Source organism: Enoplosus armatus, chromosome 11 (genome assembly GCF_043641665.1).
Source record: "Enoplosus armatus isolate fEnoArm2 chromosome 11, fEnoArm2.hap1, whole genome shotgun sequence".
Taxonomy (NCBI): domain Eukaryota; kingdom Metazoa; phylum Chordata; class Actinopteri; order Centrarchiformes; family Enoplosidae; genus Enoplosus; species Enoplosus armatus.
In genome coordinates, this window is record NC_092190.1 from 15,014,695 (window position 1) to 15,040,759 (window position 26,065).

The 26,065-nt window shown below is 41.6% G+C and overlaps 4 protein-coding genes across 4 annotated transcripts; 2 read left to right on the top strand and 2 right to left on the bottom strand.

Annotated features, from left to right (window-relative positions):
- The first annotated feature begins 250 nt into the window (after positions 1-250).
- Positions 251-2,368, top strand: LOC139292405 (zinc finger protein 436). The gene is made up of 2 exons (XM_070914736.1): positions 251-375; positions 735-2,368. The coding sequence occupies exon 2, from the start codon at positions 799-801 to the stop codon at positions 1,828-1,830; it is 1,032 nt and encodes a 343-aa protein (XP_070770837.1). The 5' UTR covers positions 251-375; positions 735-798; the 3' UTR covers positions 1,831-2,368.
- prmt2 (protein arginine methyltransferase 2) lies at positions 2,062-7,265 on the bottom strand. The gene is made up of 9 exons (XM_070914735.1): positions 7,179-7,265; positions 6,877-7,071; positions 6,130-6,291; positions 5,311-5,475; positions 4,959-5,134; positions 3,708-3,837; positions 3,478-3,614; positions 3,026-3,200; positions 2,062-2,810 (listed from the first exon to the last, which is right to left on the bottom strand). Exons 1-9 carry the CDS (start codon positions 7,263-7,265, stop codon positions 2,778-2,780), a joined length of 1,260 nt encoding a protein of 419 aa, XP_070770836.1. The 3' UTR covers positions 2,062-2,777.
- Positions 7,266-8,248: 983 nt separating this feature from the next.
- Positions 8,249-11,823, bottom strand: ercc1 (excision repair cross-complementation group 1). Its single transcript, XM_070915168.1, has 9 exons — positions 11,764-11,823; positions 11,112-11,543; positions 10,873-10,976; positions 10,635-10,734; positions 9,559-9,635; positions 9,066-9,165; positions 8,825-8,896; positions 8,581-8,649; positions 8,249-8,493 (listed from the first exon to the last, which is right to left on the bottom strand). Exons 1-9 carry the CDS (start codon positions 11,821-11,823, stop codon positions 8,431-8,433), a joined length of 1,077 nt encoding a protein of 358 aa, XP_070771269.1. The 3' UTR covers positions 8,249-8,430.
- Positions 11,824-15,486: 3,663 nt separating this feature from the next.
- sona (SON DNA and RNA binding protein a) lies at positions 15,487-24,301 on the top strand. Its single transcript, XM_070915024.1, has 10 exons — positions 15,487-15,514; positions 16,186-16,393; positions 16,921-16,997; positions 17,103-18,953; positions 19,137-19,527; positions 19,706-19,888; positions 19,952-20,223; positions 20,448-20,926; positions 21,065-21,157; positions 22,000-24,301. Exons 1-9 carry the CDS (start codon positions 15,487-15,489, stop codon positions 21,137-21,139), a joined length of 3,564 nt encoding a protein of 1,187 aa, XP_070771125.1. The 3' UTR covers positions 21,140-21,157; positions 22,000-24,301.
- The last annotated feature ends 1,764 nt before the right edge of the window (positions 24,302-26,065 follow it).

Below are 26,065 nucleotides of genomic sequence, written 5' to 3' on the forward strand. Positions count from 1 at the left end.
CAATGAAACGAAACTGTTCTGATTTAGGGGTTGAATATGAGTTAAGTTTCCATTCCGTGGATGAGATCTGCCCTCCAGAAGGCCCATCAAAAATAACAACAAATCAAGTCTGTTCACATATATGAACTTTCTTCCGCATTGTCTTTGTGAAATGTATTTGCACACACCGACATCATCACATGAAGCCTTTAAAGACAGTTACTCCGCCACTCGCTAGATGATGCTGCAGCACATTTCTATCAGGGGAAACCGGGAAGCTTCTTGCAGGAAAATGCAGGAGGCGAAACGCGATCTCCCCGTTGTTATCTGGGTGTTATGGTGATGTTAAACTGCGTTTACCGACGCATGCACATTGTCTTGGAAAGAATGAACACGGTATGTGGGCTAAAATGGGCTTTGTTGGTGTGTTATTACTCGCCATCCTCAACAGACGTCCTCATTGTTCGGGGCGAAACAAGGCCTACAGTACAGTTGAGATGATGCTAAGTGAGCTAGGGTATTTCTGGTTTTCAGATTTGCATGTCGGCTATGGTCTGTCTGTTTGGTCAGTTCATCAAGCCATGTAATCAGATGAGCTTTGGTAGCCTACTATCGTGCACTGCACGGCGTCAGTAAGGAGGAACTAATGCAGAGATAAGATAATCCGTGGTTTAGCCTTCATTTTAATAGTAATAAAGCTGTTGACATGGATACTCTGTGATGCATAACATACATTATGTGTCTGTCACTTCCAGATGTCCCTGTGATGTGTCAAAGAATGGAAAGCCCTCCCCTCCCACTCTGGCTGTAGATAGCACCATGCTGGATAAAACCAGTGATAAAGGCCAAGAGACTGGCTGCTGTTCAGACTGTGGATGCACGCTCAGCCTCCCACAGCCTGACCCTGATTCAACCAACACTTCAGCTTCTCCTAAAAAGCAGCGTGTGCACAAGGCAGATGGTCCCTCCAAATGTGCATCCTGCCAGGCGGGCAGCAGCCTCCCTAATGGCCGACGTCCACACCGGCGCATCCGCCTGGACCCTCACAGCTGCAGCCTGTGCTCAAAAACCTTCATCTCCTCCGCCCACCTGACCCTTCACCTGGCCTCTCACAACAAGGAGAGGAAGTTCAGATGCAGCATCTGTGGCAAGTACTTCCATCAGTCCTCTCACCTGATGGCACACAAGATAATCCACAGCGGGGACAGGCCGTTTAAATGCCCCGACTGTGGCAAGACCTTTGGCCGGGCCTCACATCTGAAGACGCACCGTCGGCTCCACACGGGCGAGAAACCCTTCAAGTGCACCTACTGTGACAAGTCGTTCACACAGAAGGCCGGCCTCCTGGCACATGTTCGTCTACACACAGGGGAGCGGCCGTACAAATGTGAGCAGTGTGGTGAGGGTTTTCGCTCCTTGTCACTCCTGCTGTCTCACAAGGCTGAAAAGTCGTCCGGCCAGGCCAAACCAGAGTCAGCACCAGCACCCAACCAGCCCCAGAAGACACAAAGTAGCTCAGAGGATCTGAAGTGTGGTGTCTGCTGCCGCACCTTTGTACGATCATCATACATCAGGCTGCACATTCGCCTCAACAAGGGACAGCGGCCATATCACTGCAAAGTGTGCAACAAGACCTTTGTCAAGCTGGATACGTTTGTAAACCACTGTGATAAACACTTGAGACAGAAAAGGGATAAAAGCAAGGAGGGGGTCAAAGACAAAGTCGTTAAACCTCCTCTGTTTGTCCCCCTCCCCAGTCCTCCTTCTCCTGAGGCCTTACCCCCTCAGCCTTTATCCTCAGAGGTCAACACACGCTCCAGAGCAAAAGCAAAGAGTAAAATGGAGCCATGACAAAGAGGAGTGCAACCACTTTAAGTAAGAAGTGTGTCGTAACACAGCACATAATAACAAATGCAGGACAGTAGAGTCAAGTTAATGTCTTTTTCAAAAGGAATCTCACCAACAGAACCAATGAAAAGTTTACAAATTATCTGAGAAAGGGACAAAGAGCAAATTAGTAGTGGAATAACTCCTAAGACGCGTTATGTTATTTATATCAATATGAGTTTACTAATTGTACAGTTATTTTATTTTGAATAATTAATTTTATTGTGAACGATAACTTATCTTTGTAAGTACTACAATGTTTTTATTATGCATATTTTAGCTCATAAGGCTATTTAACATTTCAGTGGCGTACATTGTTCATTTTAATCTTTGAATATAGAGAAAAGTATATAACCATTATAATTCATGGTTAATGTGTTGTTTTCGTGAATCCATACAAGCCTATTGGCATGTATAGCACTCATACAAATTACAATGTAAATGAAATGCCTATTGTAAAACAGTATGCGCATAAAGTAAAAATAAACACAAAAGCATAGTGTGGGGGACTGAACCATTTCTTTTGTTGCACCCCTGAGACCACAAATATCTGTTCAAAACAATTTGTTGTTTCAGTTACCAGCCATTGTAAACACAACACTGTCTTCTATAAAGCCTCCTTTTCCACTTCGCCCAATGAGCATTCAAGTCAAACTTAGAGCAGTGCTCCACAGTTCATTCTTAGCATGCAACTTCTTCTCTGTTATTCTGCTCTTATAACATCATCATGGGCCTGCAGTTATCAGACTTAATACTGTTGGACTACATGTCCTGCCAGATGAGCCTCATTTGACCGTCACACTTTCCATTCCATTCCAGGCCAGCAGCAGCTCACAGCTGATACCTCACTGACCCTTGAACTCAACAGAAGATGTATTAGTATTGTTTGTCCACTGCTGACGGAGAATCTGTCACCTCCACATGGGGAAACTCTTTGTACCAACCTATGGACAGAGAGGAAACAAAAAAACAAGTGAACAACTCTCAAGGACACCATTTAGAAGTTAAACGTGAAGTTAAGGCTCTTGTATGTCACATCGCATGAGAGTCACAAATGTAACCACAATTCTATGAACGATAATAAAACAATCTACAACCACATTATTGATATAGTCAATGAATCGCTCAGATGAGGAGAGTGTAAAGTGAAAATGTTTGCCTGGCAATTGTCTGTGTCCTTTGTGCTGCTGTTAATGTTCCAGTGCAGGGTAACATTCATGTGGCGTCTCCAGGCGGGGTTCCTGCGCAGGACAATGGTTCCTCTGATGGAGTCTCCAGCATACACACTAACTGGCCGGTCTAGCATGAACAGAGTCTGCTTCCAGTGTGTCGGCCTGAAGAGAAAAGGGTCTACTTAACACTGTCATGTATTGCATTTGACTTTTTTTGGCACTATGATTTAGAGTATAACAATATTATTTGCAGCCTGTAACACACAGAGATGTACTCATCTCTGCGACATTGGTTATAAAGTCCTACGTATTTGTTTATCACTCATTAATTATCTTAATTATGTGTATTTGCTGTTAAAAATAGCTGTATGGGCTGTTAGTGAATTAACTATTCTTCATGTTGTAAGTGCAAAACACAGTAAGTGTTTTAAAGTTTTACTCAGAGTTAGGTCCGGTGTTTAGCTCCACTGCTGCACCTCCCGTCTCCAGGCTCTCAAAATGAACAGTGAACCAGGCGGTGAATCCATGGAAAACACCAGACTTTTCCACACAAAAATGAAACTGACCCTTTATTTCCTGAGAAATGAAACAGAGCCATCAGTTACAAAATCCAACTCGTGTGGAATGGAGCAATTTCTAATAAAAGAGACACACACACACACTAATTACCTCCAGGTCTTTGACTTGTAGAGTGTACATATCCAGGTTTATGACATCACAGGGGGCAGTGAGGCAGTCATCGGGCTCAATGACGTGGCTGAACTTGGGCTTGGTGAAGAACTCCTGCTGTGCCAAGGGCCTGCAGAGATGAAACACCATGAGGAAATTAGGTTGCTGCCACAGATAATATCTTACATGACATGGGGAAAAGCACAAATACAATTTAAGCGCACTTATGATAATTAAGAAATAGAAAAGACTGTAAACATTATGAGTTTCTGCGAGTGTATGCCATAGACATTTTAATCATATGTGATGTAATCTATTAGAATGGAAACATAAACAGTATAGATTATGAACCTCTTCATGCATTTAGTCACAACTGTTACTAGCGGTCACAACTGGCTACCTAAATATGGATTACTAAATACAAGTTGTCAGAGCTGCTCAATGATAAATGCTGAGACCACAGTTTGTAGTGTTGTAGCAAACGTCCCTATCTTAATATCCTGTAGTTGTCTTATGACCACTGTTCCTCTTCACTAATGCAGTTTTCCTGTGTTTGGTACGTACATGTTATCACAATCTTTTGAGACTCTTGACTACACTTCATAATTCCAGTGTTTTTGTCTGATTCACCACTAGTTAAAGATGCTTGTTAAAGATAAACTTTAATTGTGGTTGGACGGTCACCGATTTTATGTTTAAGGGCAACAGAGGGCAACTTACAGAAATACAAATACCCCAGTTAGTTGCTGCCTGAGCTGCTGGTGGATCAGTCACCCTGGATCTATTTTGAAAACACAATTACTATTTGCATAATGAGGGATATGTTAGAAATAAGGATGTTAATTGTACTTACATTAATGAGTCAACACTTCCCACAGTAAAGTACTGTGGCATGAGGAGTCATTACATACAAAGTTTATTCGTACAAAATGAAGTACTTTTGTCACTGATGTACACTCATAGTCAGCGTGACACAATTTGAGTTAAGTTAAATGCCTGTTTCACTAATGTGTCTTCTACTATTCATCCTGCCAAATGTGAAATAACACAAAAACAGCATCACTACATGGCATCAAGCTGGCACCACAGACTATTATACCTAAATGTTTAAACTTCACATCTTTAACCTTTCTACAGCAAATGATCTTCAATACTGTGACCTTGTTAGTTATAGAAAATCTGAGTAACTACAATCAAATATAAGTGAGACAGGACAATGTTCACTGGGAACAGTTGACTAATGGCCCTTACTGAAGAGGAGTGAAGTCCAGGCCGTAGGGCCGTTCCCAGAAGGACATTTTCTCCGAATAATAGCTGTCGGCCTGACATGGCACCAGGGTGAGGGCTGCAGATGAGGGCCACATCACGCCACCTTCCCTAAGCCAACGGTCCCTGGCCAGCAGAACGGACTCCACCATGAACTCAAACTACACCAGAGAATGGAGAGACAGAAACATGATGTAGTATATTCAAACCTGAATGGGAGTGGAAGAGCATGACTGGATCCACTACAACTATACTAATACTGAGATAAAGAATCTGAAGTAGAAAAAAACCCAATAACTTCTATTATCACTGACAGTATTGGCAGTGTCATGATTACCAGCAGACAGTTGCCCATCCACTCAGACACCAGGACGTCCACCTGCTCAGGTAGCTCGACCTCCTCAGCTCGTCTCTGGAGCACCGTGACCACCTCCTCACAGCCGTTCTTCTTCACCAGCTGTCTGGTGTACTCTGCCATGGAGCTCGCCTCCACAGCATACACCTACAATACAACTGCCAAACTTACACACTGTACACACCATGCTGTTTATACCATGTAGCAACACTCCTTGTCCAGCAGATGGGAGTATAGGTACATTAATGCTCGATATACAGCATACCCATGAGTAAGCTAAGTAGTTTGGTATATTACACAATGACTGTTCCTCTGACTTACCATATTTTCCTGGGAATTGTGTTATCATTTAAGATGTACTCAGAGCTTTGAACTGCAACTACCATTTCTGGGTAAAAATTTGGTTATGCACATTTTCATGATATTTGAGTGTTACTTTATTTGAGTGTCACTTTATGCAAATGAGATCTAATTTTAAAACATTTCCAGAGATTGGAATTGGATAACCATTTTGCCAAATTGGATGACAAATGGTTGATACTTAAAGAGGAACTCCACTGATTTTACACATCAACTCTGCTTGAGGCTAGCAGCTCCAGGCTACATTAGCCACTACCAGTACGACACACACAAATCTCTGATGAAACTGTTGGCAGTCAAGTTGTATTGTGGGTAATGTAGTAAATGGGATTGTATCCATCCCACAAGGTGTCAGTCCCCCCAACTGTGTGTACACTGCAGACTGCATTACCAGCAACCTGTGTGTGTGTCTGAAAGAGCCTCAGTATTTGTTGATATTACCACTGAGGGTTGTGCCAGCTGAGCGCAGAACAGGCTGATGATGCCAGTCCCACAGCCGAGGTCCATCACCACCTTATTCCTCAGAGAAGCACTGTTGCGGAGAATAACCTGCCGGTACGCCTCAGTGCGGCTCTTATCTGACAACATCTCCAAGTGAAGCCTCTGTATGAAAAAAAAAATACAACAACTGATATGATTTGCTGCAGTCAATGCAGAGTAGCATATTAGTGTGTGACATGATACATGTACAGATGATATTGGCAGTTTTGCATGTTCTTTTACAGAGACCCAAAGTGTTATATCAAATAAAAATGACATTATGAAATAAATATTACAAATATATATAGACAAAAAAAATAACCGTGCAGTTTTTAAATAATCTCATAATTACATACATTTGTCTGTAGTTATTTAATATTGGAACGGTTTGGGTCTCCATAGTTTTTGCCCATGAACTCAAAATTGAACATACTTTACAATAACTGACAAATTATTATTTAAAGCATGCCTTGAGTTTTTGTAACTGCATTACATTGCAAGGATAACTTTGACAAAAGAGCTCATTGTGGTGGATTACCTAACTCAAGTAAGTTTCAGGTCTCTCCATGTTGTTGTTTATAGTTACCACCCTGAAATGCATGACTGCCTGGCGGGCTGCAAATCAGTCAAAAGTCTTGCGTTGTGCTTTAAACTGTAGATGATAAGGCTGTGACATGCAAAACATTACGATCATTTAAAGTTTCTAACCAGTGTTCCATAACTGCCAAAGTATTCTTCATCTTGCCATGGGTCCTCCAGGGAGGTGTCCTCCTCCTCCTCAGCAGCATACGGGCGCATGTAGCTGGCGGGGACATAACCTGTGACCCCATGCAGCTCTGCCCACCACCACTCTGATGAAGGCTTGGCGTGCACGAGCAGTCTGTCCCCGCTGCTGAAAGTAAGCTACGGGACAAAAACAGCACAGTCAGAGCTAGCCACCCGACCTTCAACTTCCCGATGAAAGTGTGCAGTTATGAGGCTGCCAGACGTCTGTGTGGTGGGTCTCTAACCTGGTCGCTGCCACATCCAGTGAAATTGGACAGGGCAACATACTCTTCAGGAGACGCATCATCCTCATCCTCTTTCTCTGACTGCATGTCTGGCGGCGGTAGTTTCGACTCGCCTGCTGTTTGTTTGCCAGTAAGAAACAAGTTCACCAGATAGCACAGTGTCAATGTAAGTAAAGAACTGTGTACTGCTGTGAAATGAGCGGTAGAAACACCACCACACACTTCAACTCCAGTGGACAGGACACTTCCTGTTTTGACGTCAGATTAAGTTACCGTGCCTTCACGTTCTGTCGGAAATATCGCAATTGTGATTTGAGTGTAAATTCAAGGTCCAAAAAACATCATGTAAGCATGTCACAAACGCGTGGCAGTTATGTTACTACATTTTATAGCTAACATTAGACATTACGCATATTGCTTTTATATTAGTTCTCCATAATATTAATTCAGCTTTCATTATAATGATCAGAATTGTGCATATCTCATATTTTACCACCATAGCCAATTTTATTTCCAAGGTGACTCCTGTTACTACGGCCTAATTTACAGTTTATTTCAAAACACTCCCAGTAAAATTGTGATAAATTGACTAGGAAATAGGGAATCTCGGAGGAGCACCTAAGGGCAGCACTGGCTCTGCAATAGTTCCTTTAAATATTTCTGGTAGTCTCCTCTTCTTCAATCAACTCCAAAAAATGAGTTTAGTTAGACTACTCCTCTTCTTCATATTAGAATTAGTACGTCATTAGTCATTCAAATACAAACATATACTCGCGTTATTATACAGTAGATAAGTAATCCAAATCTGTAACATATTCAACACTTTAGTGTCTGCATCATCCACCCTCTCTCTCTCTCTCATCAAAAAGCTTTATTTCAATGTTCCAGTTTCATGCATTTCAATAAAATATATGCTTTATTATCCCTAGTTTTTGCAAAGAAGCAAGACATTTTAGCACTCCCTGGTTGTTTCTTGTTGAGAAAAAAGTAACAGTAAGAAAGAATTAAGGTACACCATACTGTATAAAAATATTACAAAATATTTATTTTCATAAAAAATCAATTCAGCAATGAACAAATGATATCACACCATTACTCAGTAACGCACAGAATCAGTGTGCAGCTCTAACAATTGAAGAGTTCAGTTCACGTCAGTCACGAGTATTATTATATAATTTAATTCAGTCCTCTGAAGTGTGTTTGCATGCTGATCAATATGATGACCAACTTTATAGACTTTTCAGAAGAAGTTTCAGCTGTCTTTTGTCTTCGACTTGAGGAAGGGCTTGTGCAGCACATCATGGAGTCGCCTTGCCTGCAAGCACAATGTCAACATAGTGATTTAAGAAATGCTCCATCTACCTTCTGTGTATTCATATAGTGCACATGTATTTTTACTCACTTTCTGTGGTCCAAGGCCTGGACAGAGAACTAAGTCTTCCTTAGAAGCACTGATGATTCCTTCTACTGACTGTAAAAAAAAAAAAGCACAAAATTCATCATCTCAGTATACTGACCAGATCATTCCTCTTGGAGAACATCACCAAATGAAACTGATCAGCCGGAGGACATTTCTGTGCATATACACTGATTATAGTGTAGCATCAATCTGAAGATGAATGAATTTCCACTGTGGTGGTACTCACTGAAAAAGTTGACAGCAAGGTAATGGCATCCGTCTTGTTGATAGACTTCACAGTGGTCAGGCAATCTGTAACCTTAAAACAAACTAATCCAATCAGCATTGCAATCTTCAAGCACTGAAAAACACTTTTCAAGACTTTGGCAAATACACTGATTGCAGATAGTTTTCCTTGACATCCTATGACTGCAAAAAATAGCAATGGACCTCACAACCTTTAAATAAAAAAGGGTGAATCCACACACCTTTGACAGATAGTCTTTTTCAACTTGCTCCTTCAGTACATCTGCTGGTTTCTTTTCATAAGACTTGTACGTTTCCAGGTAACGTCCTGCCTCCTCTGGACTGCAAAATCAACATGAAGCAAATAATATGTTTGTTTATTAATGTATTTAATCTTGATAGTTTATCAGGCACAAGGTTCCCTGATCAAAAGAAAAAAAGAAAGTAAGCTAGAGGGCTGATTTTATTTTTCCTGGCCAGAATAACACAACATAAAACAGCATATCTTATGAATGTTACAGTTAGATGCTTGAAGAATAAAAAGACATTAACTACCCATTAAAAACCCAAAAATGCATTACATAACATATTCGAATATCAGACAGATATCTTCTGATTACACACGTTTTAAGTGGCAAGGCCAGGATCATGTGCACATCGAGATGTGAATATTTAAAACGGTTTATTTTATATCTGTGTCCTGTAACAAACTGTCCAATCTGCTGCAGGTCTTACCTCCAAGCCAGGATGAGAGTGCAGTCAGCCATGATGCAGATGCGAGCCAGCTCCTTCAATGTGTGATGAGGATCTTTCTGTGATGATAAACCAATGTCAGTGAGAAAAACTACATTCATTCTAAAAGCTTTATGAATGGAACTCAGGGCTATAGATGTGTTACACATATTTTTCATACAGTACCTAGTGTTTGTCATCTCTGGAAGTTATTTTTTCCCGACATACAGTACCGAAACTGCCTTCAGCTGCATACATCAGACTTCAATTACACCACTGTTAGCAAAACTAATTCAACTGATGCAAGATACACTTGACAAATTAAAAGTTCTGCATGGTTAGCTTACATTACAGCTCTCCTCTGTATCGGCTGTTCCATTTAGTTTAGGACATTGCTTCCATTTTACCTACCTAAGCTGTTATAGTTAAATAGCTAGCCAACCAATGTAGAGGTATTTTGTGTCTCCATTCCTGTTATAAATTTGCTTTAAAGCCAATGTTTGGCTACTAGTATTAACAACTGGCAACACTGGGTTTTTTAAGTCTCCTAGAAACAGTTGAATATTTAGATGAAACCAAAGGGAACATTAGGAAAACGAGTATCAGTCTTGAACTGCTGTAGCAGGAAGCTTTGAAATCAATAGCTTTTAATTCATAGTTTTTATAAATGCAAGTGTGTTAATTAATTAATTATTATTATTAACTAAACTATACTATACTGCTGTATATTAGAAATAGGTACTAGCCTTTAACAAAGTACCATAGGAAATGTATGACACCTTAGAACAACTGGCTAGCTGAAGCACAGCAGGTTAAATAAACAAAAAATCACAATTTGATCCGATTTGATATACAGATATAAATCAATTATAATATGTCTTCTTTGGACCTGATAATGATCTCAAAGATTGGGTCTGGACCTCCCTACCTAAAGTATGATACATTGACAAGTACTAACAACCACAATATTACCTTGCAGGAGTCAAAACACTACTGTTTGCAAAACTTAGCACTTTAAGCTGTGTGACTCGAGAATGTTGACTGAATCAATATAACTGGTCAATGTTTTGATTACTTACCACATCTACTTGCACCAGTAACACTCGCAGGGTGAAAGTCTGTCCAAGCAGCTTGAGACGGTCGTGGATATAGTTTGGATTGAGATTGTGATACCTCAGACTTTAAGCCAGGCCCAAAACCAAAATAACACACAAGACAAAAAAATACATATGAAAAAAATGCAAAGACACTTTTGTATAAAATATAATTTTTTTTTTTAAATCAGTGCTAATCAAAACTAATTGATTGTGTACCCACCTGAGGAAGAGAGCACAAGTTGTCTGGCCTAAGACATAGTCTGGTACAACATCTCCAAACTCCCACGGGACACTCCTCACAAACTTCAGAATGGGATTTCCCCTCTGAATGAGTAAAAACAAACATCTGATGTGATACCTTATGTTGTACAAGCAAACAAACAAGCCTGAAAACAGTGAAGCTATTCCAAGCCGATAGAGAAACAACTTGAGAGCCTGTGGTTTCTTGCACAAACATACCTGTCGAGGACTGACAATAATGCTGCTCCCAGACCCCACAGGCTTTGGACCCACGCTGAGGCTTGGATCTGACATTTGACAGTTCCCCTCTTTTTGGTCTGTGCCAGCCACCTGTGTCCCCTCACTACTCTTAACCCCTTCAGAGCCACCTTCAGTCTCTTTAGCACAGCCCTGAATTGCTTTACATCCTCCTGGGGCAGACGACACTGAATCTGACTCACATAGCTTCACATTGGTAACTCCAGCACCTTCAGTCCTGAGCAGTTTGGAGGGACCCCCTCCCTGAGGAGGAGCAGCCACATTGCTTTTACTCTGGACAATATATTCTGCATACGACAAGGGCTGGTCCACGGGCTCAGATGCAGGCTTTACTGAAGATGAAGTTGAGGCGTTTTGTCCTCCTTTGGAGGAAGGCTGAAACTGCGGCTTTAGCTGTAATACAATCACATAGAAATCCTGTCAGAGACTCGAGAATTAAGAACTGAATCATGTAAAACAATCACTCACGTTTCAGCAAACTATATTGACCAAAATTTTGCGTTGAAACGTTGGTAAGCTATTTAAAAAATTTAATTTGAAAATAGTAGCTACCAGCTGGAAAGCTAGCAAGCAAGCTAACTCATAGCCATCGTATAAAGTTATTGAAACCAACCGGCGTTGTTTCTTTGGTGAAAGCAGAGTCGTCCAGGTTGATGTTAAACCTCTTCTTCATGTCTTTTAACTAATGAACACTTTTTAAGTAAACACATGCCACTGACTAGTGAGACTTCTTATAACGTTACTCACTATCCTCTCTCATACGGAGCTTCAACAACAATAAGACTTCCGACCCTAATCCTTCAGAATAAAAGCACCGTCTCCACAAATATTAACTGACTACAAAACTGCCACAAATGATATAACCTTCTGGTGTTTTACTGTATTCTCACGTTGCCAATTAATCTGCAGCCGTGTAAGTAAAAAAAATCACAGATCCTGAAATTCAGGCTATGAGTGACATTTTGAGTCGTATGGTCCCAAATGATGTGTAAACTTGAACCCTAGAATGGATTTTTAGGAGACGTCTCATGTTTAGTTAAACACAAGATGTCTCCTAAATGTCCAAGTTGCATATTAATTGATTCTGGATTTTCCAATGAGGGAGAAGGAGTGGGTGACATTATAAGACTTTAAAGAAGGTCACAGATGTTTTGTGGGGAAAAAACTTTTCAGACGAATCATTCAAAGCAGGGCATTTTACAATACCTCGCAATACGTTTTGGGTTACCTCACATTAAGTTTTGCGTTACCCGAATTAAGTTCTGCGTCCCCCCTGATAACAGAAACAGCTCGTGTGTCGGTCCAGTCCAGCTATAATACACTGCCATGTAATGCTTTGCTATTACTCCTTTCAAAAAGCCGAGCTCCGACAGTAATCACCTACTGGCTGTGAGCACCGCTGATGCTGCTCTGCCTGTCTGTACTGCTTGAAGCTGTGGATATGGTTATTGCTGTAGGCTACTGTAACAATAGAGTCTTTACTGCCATTACCATTAGCCTAGAAAGCTTCTTTAAGCCAAACGGAATCTGAACTCATCAAATATGACAGATGTGTTATCCATCTATACAGACTTGCACCTGGGTTGGCCACAGCTGACGGTGAGCCCACTCGCGCTGTGGTCACAGTGGTCTACTGCATAATACATAATATCATATCATAATACAACTCAGCTTTTCTCTGTGGAGGAAAGGAAGAAATGCAGAATGCGAAACGGTAAAGCTAAATAACCTTATTGCGAGGAAATTAAAAATATTGCGAGGTAACGCAAAAGTAGTCTTCAAAGATCTCGCCGTGACCCTTTGGGGGGCTCCGTGTTCCTCAATCCCCTGGAGTTTGCTACGGTTTGCTACCACGGTGCATGGAGTTGCCTAGGAGACGGTGACGCCGCCATTCAAACCGCGCAGCATGGCATGTTGGGATACCTTTCTCCGTCATGGCGGATCAGGTAGTTGGCTAACGTAAACGGTTAGCACATTCAACGACTGTTTGCTTTCACACAATTTAGGACTGCAGCCATCTGGCATTTTCTACACAGGGACTGCAGCCGACGAACAAAAACTAGGTAATTATGTGCTACAGAATTGTCAGCTGTGATGGGCGAACGAACTTGCTTTGTTGTAACAAGTAGCAGCTAAATGTCTTAGCTAGTTGAATAGCTATGTGCATGCTAACTTAGCTAGCGGTAGCGGTGAAGGAGTTGGTTGTGGATTGCCGCTTAGGCCGCGGCGTGCTGGCGGCATGTTTGGCTCTTGCAGCTTATACGTTGTCCAACTGGTAAGCGCGCAAAACAATTTATGTTTTAAGGAATATCGGTTTTATAAAAATCATAGTCATTGTTATATAAATTTGAGTTATCGTTAGCTAACGTAGCTGCAGCGATCACTGAATGAATGTTAACGCTCGCTACGGCAGTGTAGGCCCGACAGTATAGAGCGTTATCTAACGTGTTAATAAACTGTCTGTTGCTGCTTAAAACTTTGTTTCTCTTTTTGGTGTTACTACCCGCACAGCTTTGACCTACGTATAAATAATTGCTTTTTTGTTTAATTTAACACGGTGACATAATATATCGGGGACAGAAGGGGTAACTTGACGTTAGCTAACGATACTTGAAACCTAAAATAACATGTTGGCAACCGTACATTTGATGTTTAGCTTTAGCATTAACGCTAACTGAAGCGGTAATATCCCCTTGCTAACGCTTGATGTGTTGCGTTACTTACATAACCTTGAATGTTCGTGTCTTGCAATTTTAGTATCGTTGTGTTCGGAAAAGTAAGTATTGCTTCGTGTAAGTTAATTGTTTACGCAAATAAAGCCTGTACGTGATTTGAGTAAACTATGAGATTATGGCTTCATTGTCAATGTTTGTGGGCAGCAGCGATAAAATGTCTGTGAGAGATCTCTGTCAATTTTGAATGAAGTTTGGAGTAAGGAAATAGTGATTATTTCAATGGTATGGCTACCATTCTCTGCAACTTTGTTTGCGCTAGCAATCTAGCCTCACTGTAGCCCGGGAGACGCTGCAGGCAATGCTACCTTTGTTGGGTTAGAAGGGGTCTGGTGGTTTTGTCCGACATGGCTATGCCATTGACTTTTACTACCAGCGCCCCTATATTTAAGTGCTGGTACACTATGTTTGTGTCTGTTACACCTCTGGCCACATCTAGCCACATCTAGGTCAGTGGTGTTTAGGTGGGTATTTTGCCCTTTGGCAGATTTAGGTGCTTGCATCTATTTATTCCCGAAAGATAGCTGATCTGTTAGCAGACACATACCACAGTTCACTTGCGCCTCTCATTTAGCGAATTTGAGTCCTTCAGAATTGTGTACTGGAACTAACTAAAATTTGTATTTACAGACTGTAAAATCATAAGCAAATGGTAATCAGATACCCGGTTATCCTCTCAATAATCTTGTCAGCTTTTGATCTCTGTGCTGAGACATACTGTTGGTTTATCCAAGCATCTTAGTTTGCCAGCCAAACCGTCAATATTTTGGCCAGAAGAGTTAAGTTGTTGTGGCTGGATTATAGTATGTGGTGGAAAAATGAAATGTGTTCTTTTTATATCAATATTTATCACAATATCTGTTTGAGAAGGAGATGGAATGAGACCTGGTTTGTAAGGGGCACATAAGGAGTACACTGATAATACCACATTTTATGCAAGATTTATCTTGATCATACACTTTCTTTTTGCATCTCATTTCAGCACAAATTGGGAACAGATCAGCTCCAATCCCAAACCTGTAGATCTTCTTGGGGCATTTCTAGTCTGCTGGTCTGGTCTGTTGGTTTTAATCACAGAGGGGTCATATACAGTACAAAAAACGTCTAATACAACAGACCTGCAATAAGTCATGCCTTCATGAAGGTTATAAAGTATATAAAGTTAGATCAGTTTTATTTATATAGCCCAATATTGCAAATTTGTCTCATGGGGCAAAGGTTCAGTTTTGATTCTTTCAGAAGCTGTAGTTTGTAGTACTGCAGGTTATACTGAGAGGTGTCTCTAATAATTTGCCCACCACATTTATATTAATTTTGAGAGCCTGCTCCCATTAAATAAATGAGTGGCATTCAAATACTAATAGCAACATGACTACAGCCACGAGCAGGCAAGCCAGGCTGGCTCAACCCGTTTTTCCACTGATTTTACAATGTGGTGACTCTGTAAAACTAATTGCCTATCACGTCACTATGATCACCTGTGGACCAATCAATCAAGATGATGTTACTTACATTTTTTTTGTTTCCCTTGCCAGTGTTGAGTGAAGGAGCAGCACACCAGTGACATTAAGAGGACCTTCTACAAAATCAGGAGCACCGGCACAATGGAGTGTGCAGTGGACATTCCCTCAGGTGAGTGAGGGATAGGAAACAAAGAAATCTGTGTCATTTTCCCCATTTTCATTTAGTTTCTTTTACTGCTGTTTAACCTCAGATTTTATGTTTAAAATGTTAGTTTATGCCTCTTAGTTCAGAAACTCTTTAAAACACATGAAAGTTGTTTTTGTGTGACATGGCCAGTGAAGTTTTTCCCCCAAAAAACTATTCTTGGCTGTATCTCTGAGAAGCATGTTGGACAGACATGCGGTTACATTGCTGTGAGGAATAAACTACACTGGCCATGTTCATATTTTAAAGGAAGAAATTCACCTAAATATAATAGTACAGTTGCTCGTGGCATGGCTTATTACGGTTATTCCATCTGTATGGAAAAAACAGCATTATATTAAATTCTCAAGGTGAAAGGCTAACCAATGTCTGCCAAATGTCCCTTAGCCATAAATCACTTACATACTGTGCACCTAAGAGTACACAGTAAAATGGACAAGATAATCAACACAAGCCTTCAGATCAGCTTCCAGAATTACCAATTAATTTAAATAGGTAATTCTGGAAGCTGTAGTTTGTGGTACAGCTCTGAAGTTATTCAGTTTAAGAAATAATTTACATCACATGTACAGCAACTACATGTTATGGATTTGCCAAATACTTGTGTAATCTGAAATACTGGCTGCCCTGTGCAGGTGAGGATGAGGCACCTGAGAAAGATGACATAAATGCCAAGGAAGGGAATGAGACACCCCACAAGAAAAACAAAAAGCACAGAAAACACAAGAGTAAGAAGAAGAAGAGGAAGAGGAAGGGGGAAAAAGAGAGCAGTTCAGAATCTGGCGCTGAGTCGGATGTAGAGCCACCACCTCCACTGAAACCTGTCAGGACCACCAGAGCCAGGTAAGAAGAACTAAAATTTTAATCAAAATATGTTGTGTAAACTAAATGTACTTTTGAGACTTGATAGATGTATTGAATTTTTACATTTTATAAAATTCAAGTTATCTGTAGGTGCTAAATAAGGTATGTTAAAGTAAACACATCTTTGTTTAAAAAAAGTAATATCTCTTGCTGTCCAGATCTCATAGTCAGGCTGTGGCCACATGCTTTGGAAACAAAGCAAATGCAGAGACTAAATCTCAGTGGAATCTTGGTGGGTCTTACGGTGATTGATTCACATACAGAAAATGTTAATATAGTGTGGAATAGAAGGTGTAAGAGGCACTAGGCACCAAGCCACATTTTGATACATGTAATGTTCTAGAATATAGTTTGAAATCTAAATTTCATATACATTTTATCTAGGGAGATTTGTCTGAGAAAAACCACTAGTCCCTTCTAAATTGGTTTTTATGTTGCCTAAACAAGATTTTGTACCTTACCCAAACTGAAATCCATTTTTTGGGAACTCTTTTGTTTGTTTGTAGTGCCAGACTGGCAGCAGCTGCAGGAGCTGGAGACCATGCTGGGCTGAAAGAGGAGGGCAAAAAGGATGTCATTACAGGTAGGACACCCTCACACATAAACATAATTCATATTTCCTTTGAAAGTAGTGGATTCATTTTCCTGTTATTTCATTAAAAAACAAAATCATCGTTGCTCCTCTCAGATCGCGTGGACACGGAGGGAGATGCAAAATCCAAAAAACACAAAAGACATGCTTCTAAGAAGAAGAAAAAGAAGAGGAAGAAAGATGAAAAGCAGGAAAAGAAATCCCCATCTCGCTCCCCATCTGAAAGCAGCTCAGCTTCAGGTTCTGAGTCTGAGGGTGAAGGAGGTAAAGGGGCTGGTGATGGGAAGTACTCTCCAGCTGCAGCATCTGACCTGCAAGAACCAGTGTCCAAACTGGTTCCAAAAAGCAAACGAGGGGAGGACAAGGGGGTTCCCATCCTCATGCAGAAACCTGAATTGCTTGGCGTTAAGAAAGAGGAGATATCAGATATGGATGTGTCCCCATCGGGAGGGAAGGGTACAAACACCAATGGATCAGAAAATGATATGAGGTTGCCCTCTGCAGGCCAGGATGAGATGACACAGACAGCGACAGTTAAGGTTAAGACAGAGGGTAGTCATGCTGATGGTGCATTCAGCCATGCCCAGGACCTCCCTGACATCATCCCTAAACAGGAAGGTGCCACCCCAAGAGATGACCAAGGCCTGAAAGATCAGGCCATTTCAGTTCAGAGGGCAAAGGTCAAGGAACGTGATTCATCCAGGTCTCCTTCCCCACCCAGGAGTCTAGACATTAAGAGGTCTGGGTCAAGTCATAGTCGGTCACCAACACCTAGTCCCAGTAGGCAGCAGTCTGATGTTAAAACAGCAGCAGCAATGAAAGAACGGTCAAGAACCCATTCCAGGTCAACCTCTAAGGGAAAACATTCTACAACTCCTCTAAAGAGTCGGCAGCTGTCCCGCTCTCAGTCCCCTATATCTAGGAAGAAGTCACGCTCCCCTTCCTCGAAGTCGCCCAAGAGAGCTAGCTGTCAATCCCGGTCCACCTCTCGCTCCCTCACCCCCAAGAAGAAGATTTCAAAGCCAACGAGGAAATCCAAGTCCCCTAAACGTCGGAGGGGTTCCTTGTCTGTTTCCCCAAAGCGACGCAGAAGTTCCCACTCTCCTAAAAGAAAGGTGTCACGATCCCCTAAACGTGGTGGCCGCAGGTCACCCTCTCTGTCTCGGTCTCCAAGGAGAAGTCGAAGGTCAGAGTCACGTCCCCGTGGAGGCACAAGGCACTCCAGGACCCGCTCACCCAGACGAGGCGGTGCAGTTGGCAGGCGTTCGCGGTCACGTTCCATCAATAGAACCCGTCGCTCCCACTCTAGATCAAGACGTCCTGTTCGCCGCTCCAGGTCACGATCTCCAGCCAGGCGTACAGGAGGCAGGCGCTCCAGAAGTCGATCCTTGTCTCGACGTAGGAGGTCACCACCTCCCAGATCCCGTCGTTCACGCTCCCGGTCCATTCGCAGAAGCAGGCGGACTCGATCACGTTCCATTGTCGTCCTTAAGCGCAATCGTCGTTCCAGATCCAGGAGTCCTCGCAAACGGACCAAATCCAAAACCCCTCCCTCCCGACGGCGGTCTAAATCCCGGTCACCACTCAGAAGGCGCTCTCGGTCCCCTGCCAGGAGAAATCGTTCTCCGCCAAGGTCTGGCAAACGGTCCAAATCCCGTTCGTTGTCTCGACGGCATCGGTCAAAGTCACACTCACCACTACCTGGCAAGAGGAGGTCCAAATCTCCTAGGAAGAGTGGAAGAAGGTCAAAGTCTAAATCCGTCTCTGCAGGCTTGAACAGATCTAGGTCCAGGTCTGAGTCAAGTGATGGACAGTCTGACAGCTCCTCCCCAGCCAGATCCACATCTTTCTCTCCTGTTAAAGAGATGACTCTTTCCTCACTGAAGGCAGAGCAGGCAGCTGATGGGAAGGCAGCTGGAGAAAGTGGAGGACTGTCAGCTACTGCAGGTCAGACCTTTTTCATTGCTATGTTTTTAAGCAAACTACAAAAACTCAAATTTATTTTGCTCCTTAAAATTGCTGTATCTGCTCAGTTACCAAGAGAAAGAAATCCCCAGTAATTTGTGATACTGTTGTCTTGAAATGGACTAAAATGTCTTTATGCCTTGTCATTTTATATGTACCATGCAGGTGCGTGGAAACCTGTGCCCTCAGCAGCTGCCTCCAGCCCCCAAGCTGGGATCTCCTCAGATAAGTTGCAGGAGCAACCTCAGATGCTTGCTGAGGAACAGAGGGAGCGTGTCAGCTCATCCAATGAACGAGATGTTTCCAGGTCCAGGTCTGGTTCCAGAGAGGCTGGCACTGGCCCAGGTGGGTCAGATTGTTCCGAAGGCTCCGATGAGGAAGAAGTTCAAGTTAAAACGGCACCTCAACGCCCGAGAAGCTCCTCAGGGTCAGCGTCTCCTCAATTGCAGAAGAAGCAGCTGTCCAAGTCACGCTCACCTATGATTCGCAGGAAACTTTCACGCTCAACTTCTTCGCCTCGACGATCAACATCCAAGTCTGCGTCCAGAAGGAAGCAGTCTAGGTTTGTAGTGTGTAAATTAAATTACTGTATGGTCTTGAAATTAAATGTTAAAGACCTCATGAAACAGGGACTTGAAAGGCATCTAGTCGCCAGACCCAATGCTCACATTATGCTGCTGACAAAAGTCAGTATGGTGCATATGCACAATGTCTTATCTTTCACCTTTCCTCAGGTCCAAGTCTCCAGTGAGGAAAAGAGAATCTGTCTCTCCATCAGAAAGGAAGAAGCGACGGTCTAAATCTCCTGCCCGCCGGCGGAGGTCACGCTCGCGCTCCACCGCACGGCGTAAGCAATCAGGCTCCAAGTCCCGAACCAAAATCCGACGATCCAAGTCCCGCTCTCCAACCCGCAAGAGGCGATCCCGTTCACCCAATGCCCGTGGGAGGAGGAGGTCCAAATCCACTGAGAGAAGCAAGAGATCCAAGAGCCGCTCCACAGGCCGGAGGAAAAGGTCCAGGTCAGGAGACAGAAGCAGGCGATCCAGGTCTCGGTCTTCTGATCGCAGACGCAGGTCTAGGTCGAGGGGTCGAGGGAGGCGCCCAGTGTTTCGCAGTCGTTCGTTTGATAGACGGGACAGGTGGAAAAGGGAACCTAGCCATTCTCCAGTTCTCATTCTCCGCAAACAGCGCCGGTCAGGGTCCCGGACACGACGCAGCACCAGCAAGACTCCTCCACGGCTCACTGAACTGGGTAAAATATTAATATAGTAATTAATGACAGTCACAACTTACAGTTGTGAGGTTACATTTATGGTAACATTCATGGTTTAATTTTTGTATGATTTTGTTTTTAGATTTTTCTTTCAGTTTACACAGCTTGTATGCTTAATCCTACCTGTTTTCCCTCTTTATCTACCCTTTCTGTGCCCTGTTTTACCCCTCCCTCTGTCTCACCTCTGCTCTCTCCTTCCTCAGATAAGGACCAGTTGCTGGAGATAGCGAAAGCTAATGCTGCTGCCATGTGTGCTAAGGCGGGGGTGCCCATTCCTGAGAGTCTTCGACCGAAAGCCATCCTCCAGCTCCCTCTACCCACGCCATCTCCTACCCCCCTCTCCTTGCCTCTACCTTTACCTCTCCCAATGGGCATGGGGATGCCCAATATGCCCAACATGGGTCCAATGGGGATAGCCAATATTCCAGGAATGCCCAGCATGTCAAACATCACCATGAGTGCTGCTATGGCAAGTATGACAGCAGCTACTATGACAGCTGCTTTGACCAACATGGGTGCCCTGGCGGCCATGCCTCCCCTTGCCCCACTTCCTACCATCACTAACAAGCCTCCGCCATGTCTCGCCCCCCCAACACCAACCCTTAACCTGGACCACATAGAGGAAGCGAAGAGGAAGGTCACTCAGCAAGCTAACATACACACCATCAAGGAGCTCACTGAGGTAAATGTTTTTGTTTGAGAGATTGTATAGTATGTGTATTTGTTTTATAGAAACAATGTTGAAGAGAGTAATGTGGCTGTGGTTTTGTGCAGAATTGTGCCAACCCAAAGTAACTGATTTTTCCCTGTGTTTTTGTAGAAGTGCAAGATGATCGCAAATAGCAAGGAGGAGATGGCCATTGCTAAACCCCATGTCTCAGATGATGAAAGCTAAAACTGCCAGGCCCTCACGGTGAAATTTTCAACCTTTATTCTTCACATTTCAGTCTGTGTCCTTGTCTTTATATTAGTGTTTTATTAATGTCACTTCCATTGTGATGTCAACCATGTCCAGTTGCTTATTGATCCAGTAGCAACATACTCATTGGCCATCTCAATTTGGAATCAACTTCTTTATTCTACCATACTGTAGTCAATTATGTGCTTTTCTTGCATATGAAACACTTCTTTTTCCTTTTTATAGTGTTTCCCTTTGGCTTAGCCCTTTTTTGGTTATCCATTCCTCCTGCCCACATCCTTCGTAATTTATATTTATGATTAATTAAGTCATTTACAAGTGACCCATTAAAACTCAATGAACCTATTAATTGTTTGATTGGTTTTTTTTTGCCCAGTCCATTTTTCTCATACATTTTCATCTGTTAAAAGACCCACACAGATGCTTTAGCCTGCTGGTCATTTTACCTGACAAGTACATTTGTACTAAAAGTCTTAATATGTCATGGTAGTTCTGCATGTTTAATACCTCACTGTAGCATCCAGCATTACAAGTTGTCATTGTTTTCTTTATGATAATTCCACTCACTAGGTTTAAGCATGCTAACAAGGCAGACTCACTAGTTCTTTTTTCTTTTTTTTTCACTTTTCAGACAGTTATCCCTTGCTACATGTATGCTAACAAGGGACATGCCATCAGCCTTCCCCTCTCTGAATTGGTCCTTTGTATATTATGTTGACAAGTCCTAGTTATATTGAAACCTAATGTTGTTCTCTGTAGACATTAACTGATGAGTTTGTCTCAAATACAGACTAATTACACAAACTGACCTTTTCTCTCTCTTTGCTTGCACACAGCCGCTCCCCTCTGAAGGACTGAAGGAAAATGTAAAAAAAAAAAAAAAAAAATGCTTTACAGGAAGACCCACCTTCCCACAGTTCCTTTTGGCAGCCAGATGACGTGACTGAGCCACATAAACCACCAAGAAGAAGCGCACCCTCATTGTCACAGTTACAACATAGGAGCACCGGCACCAGCCACTGTCCCACTCAGCTCCCCAGTTTGTTTCTGTTTGTGTAAAAGAGAGACTGGCAGACTGTCACCTGTGATACCACTGAGAATATTGGGACACACTGACATGTGCACAATTGTGTGACTGTATAGTGAGTGTGAGTCTGTGTGTATATAGTGACTCACTACCAACTCCTCAGTGTTTCTGCTCATTTAGGCAGTCACTGTTGTAAAGACTGAGAGGAAACAAACCAAACTAACTAGTGGCGCAAGTGTTTTTGTAAAAGATTAGTTTCTCTAAATTTGTTTTACTGCTTTCTTAAAAAATTGTGTTAAGTGGAGACTGCTTCCCTGTTCTGCTGTATTCCCCTCAGCCATCTCTAGTCCCTGGTTTTATTAACAAATAATGCAGGTGAAGTTTTGGTAGATCCTCACATGTGATTTGTTTTTACAAGGCCAGGCAAGAGGGAGACCACATGTTGTGAATCCTGTAACAGGGTGCCAGATCTGATTATTTTGAAGGAAGGAAATGACTGAATATATGTGCTGAAAAAAATAAGGTTTGAATTTTGGCTATGACAAAGATTATCATTACCATTCACAAAACACAACTAATTCAGTTAGCACTGCCCTGGGTGTGATTTTCTTTCACTCTATTTTAAATGGAACCAAGCTAATCGTTGACTCTAACCTGATCTTTCATTTGGGCTTTGTTGGGGTTTTTTTCAATTTGAAAACATGTTTGTTGTAAATGTAAATGGACATTTCATCTGCCACAGTTTTAACACCAACATCCTGTCATGCTGTGTTGTGTGTTTTGCAGAAAACTAAGATGCACAAAAAGTACACCATTAGTATTTGCTAGGAATTGCCCTGATGGCAGACTAGAAGACATTTGGTCAAGTGCAAACATTTGAAGCGTCTATGTTTCTATCATTTGTCATCTGGGTTTGATTTTATGAGCAAGTGTCACTTGAAAGAAATGCTGGTTACTGGCTGTCTTGGAGATCCTAGATGTTTTTGGAAAAGAACCTTCCAAAATACCCATAATCCCAGATTCAGATCACATCTAACATCTGATTGACTGGACCTTGAACCACCAAGATTAAACTATATCACTGAAACATCTTTTTGTTTTCTTGATAAACAGGAGGGATGAAAATGCAACTTTCCTTAAACTTCACACTGTAAATGGAGGTAATGACTTGTTTAGAAGAAGATTTCTATTTCACCGTGTGGCTGAATACTATTGGCATTTTTAAATACACTGTAGAGATGCTTTTGCCTTTCTGTTCCTGTTGACGTTATTAAAACATTTTGGAGAACATAATTCATGTTATTGTGCTGGGGGTGACAAATGACTTGTAGTGGTTATAGAGGTGAATGTTGAAAGTTAAGTATGCCCTGAACTGTGCCATTGTTCAAAGTTTTTGTGTATTAGACAATCAAGTTCTTTGTCTCAAAATGCATTTTTGAAGAAAGAACTATAACCACATGAAATTAACATTAACATCTTGCTGCATTGTATTCAGGTGGAGAATTGAGAATTGTTTTAGATAGCAGTGTGTAGTAATGTGCAAACATAATGAAAAACCCAACAAGCCCTTTTCATTGAATCCACTGATAGTCAATATCTGCTTTACTAAATGTTGTCACCCTGGCCTGTGGTAGGTCTTCTTTGTGAGCTGTGTCTGGGCAAATGGGGTCCGTGTTTTGCTGAATGCTTTTGTCCCTTTGGATAACTGAAGAACAAAGACGAATTTGGTGCTCTTGGGAAAACTGGCAGGGATGAGGGTTTTTTTTCTTCTGTTTTTTAAGGAATCTTGCACTCAGCTCATTTATTTTCATTGCAGAGGTAAGTAATTCTGGATCCATCCTTCTTTGTTGAACTCACATGCCCAGGGCAGCCTAGGCTGTGGAAGATAATCTGTGAAGGTTTTGTCAAACTAACTATACAGACTCTGTACCAAAAGTGTTGAACTGTTGAATTGATTCCCTAAGGTAATCTTTAACTATTTTAATGACAGGAAAAAAAAAAAGAAAATGCATTTTAGGATTGGTTTTTTTTTTTTTTTTGGTCATTCGAGTATGACAGCTTGCTTTGTACATAAATGTGTTGATGATTATTAAAAACCTCAATGATCTGTACTTTTGTCCTGTGCAATGTTCACTACAGTCAGGCTCATGATGTATTGCTGCACATTTAGGACTTTTAGTTGGAAAGTAGTATAGTTGAGTTTAGGTGGGACTCAATTATTGGATTAGAAAAGACGAGGAGTTGCAGAGGGCTGTACATCCTGCTTGTTTATTAGTATTCATTTCAAAAAGGCTGTTGGAGCCAGATAAACTGTTATATATGTTAAAATTTGTATTTTTTTGGAAGACTGAGGCTCTCTGATAATGTATCAGTGATTCCGCACCACCAATGGATTTTTGTGTTTCCTCAGAACAACGCTGTGCTATCAGGGTAGTAAAACCCCAAGGAAACTGATCGTTTCAGAACATTTATTAAGTGAAATACGTTAGAAATAAGCCCTCCTTTTTGATTTGTCTTTATATGGTATTTGTTCAGAAAGTGTATTGTGCAGCAAGCTGTTTTAGTAATTGTTTTGTAACAGATTGCACATTGTTAGCCCATAGAATAACTGTTTTGCCTATGAATTTCAGTGGATATGTACATAAATATATTGACCAAGACCTTAATTCTACATCGCAGAGGAAATGCCTGAGGGCAAGAAAGTACAGAGTTCAAAAAGTCAATTTCATCATAATGCACTGACAGATTTAAATCATGACAGAATATCAAGATTTGTATCTGCATCTTTTAAAGCCAAAATGTGTATCAACCTTTACATCCCTTCTCCAAATTGTCACCATGACACACACCCCATTTCATGATTAATAATAACTTAAGTTGGCAAGGAATCCACATGGACCTGTAAAGAAGCTTTTGTAATGTGTGACATAGTGCATGAGTTGCCTTTGTTTAAAATTAGACTGCACTGCCAGGTGTGAATGGGGTCATAGAATAAATGTTACGTGAAGTGACATTGGCCCAGTTGTGCATTGCTCAGCAGTGAGAGACCAGCTTTCAGATCTATAATGAAAGCCTTCACAGCAGAGATGGAGCCCAACCTGACCGAACAATATCGATTTGCAAGACTGTGCTTGTGTGTGGGCTGTTTGTATGTTTGCCTGTGTGAGAAAAAGATGAAGATAGATAAAGATAAATATATGTTGTTATAGTGTTTGAAGTGAGCTGATGCCACCATGTAATTTACTGGGTGATTGGATGATTAAAATGTCCTTTCAGAAAATGTTTAAGGTAGAAACAACCTGTAGTTATGAAACCTTCCAACAAGTGGAGCCCTTTCTCTTTGTTTCCACTGTACTTTTATTGTGGAGGTCAGAGACTTAAAACAAGCAATTCTGTACCTTCTCCATCAACAAAAAGGGCCTTAAGACTCTAAAATGTGGAGTTCGAACAGATAGTGCTATGGTTGGAAGAGTGGTAAAGCTACTCAACTATGAGGGCTTTGACACATTAAACACTTTATTTTCAGTTTACAAGTTTCCTGATGTACTATGTTGAGCAAAGAGGAGTCATCTTAGTTTCCACTGTAGTCTTCATCATGAAACTTGAAATCATGAATTTTCATACACTCCCTAAAAACAGCAACAAATGTCTTAATTATAAATGCAGAGCCAGTATTTCAATTCAACACAATAATGCTTTCTTAATTACTATGTGTGGGTTAGGGGTAGTAATCTGTGAAAGAGTGACTCTGTTTAAATATTCTGGGCCAATTAAACTCATTTAATTTGTGGACTGTAATTACATGAATCAGTAATTACACTTCCAGGCGTTCCTGTCAGTGTCTGCATGTATGCTTGTTTACACACAGCAGTCAC

Coding starts and splice junctions, on each gene's coding strand:
- LOC139292405 (XM_070914736.1), top strand. CDS start 799: ATGCTGGATAAAACCAGTGATAAAGGCCAAGAGACTGGCTGCTGTTCA.
- prmt2 (XM_070914735.1), bottom strand. CDS start 7,265: ATGCAGTCAGAGAAAGAGGATGAGGATGATGCGTCTCCTGAAGAGTAT. Junction 6,292..6,876: donor TTGGCAGTTATGGAACACTG/GTTAGAAACTTT, acceptor TTTTTCATACAG/AGGCTTCACTTGGAGATGTT. Junction 3,201..3,477: donor AACACCGGACCTAACTCTGA/GTAAAACTTTAA, acceptor TTTTCTCTTCAG/GCCGACACACTGGAAGCAGA.
- ercc1 (XM_070915168.1), bottom strand. CDS start 11,823: ATGAAGAAGAGGTTTAACATCAACCTGGACGACTCTGCTTTCACCAAA. Junction 10,977..11,111: donor TTATTGTCAGTCCTCGACAG/GTATGTTTGTGC, acceptor TTACTCATTCAG/AGGGGAAATCCCATTCTGAA. Junction 9,636..10,634: donor TACTGGTGCAAGTAGATGTG/GTAAGTAATCAA, acceptor TTATCATCACAG/AAAGATCCTCATCACACATT.
- sona (XM_070915024.1), top strand. CDS start 15,487: ATGGAGTGTGCAGTGGACATTCCCTCAG. Junction 16,998..17,102: donor CAAAAAGGATGTCATTACAG/GTAGGACACCCT, acceptor TGCTCCTCTCAG/ATCGCGTGGACACGGAGGGA. Junction 20,927..21,064: donor CCATCAAGGAGCTCACTGAG/GTAAATGTTTTT, acceptor GTGTTTTTGTAG/AAGTGCAAGATGATCGCAAA.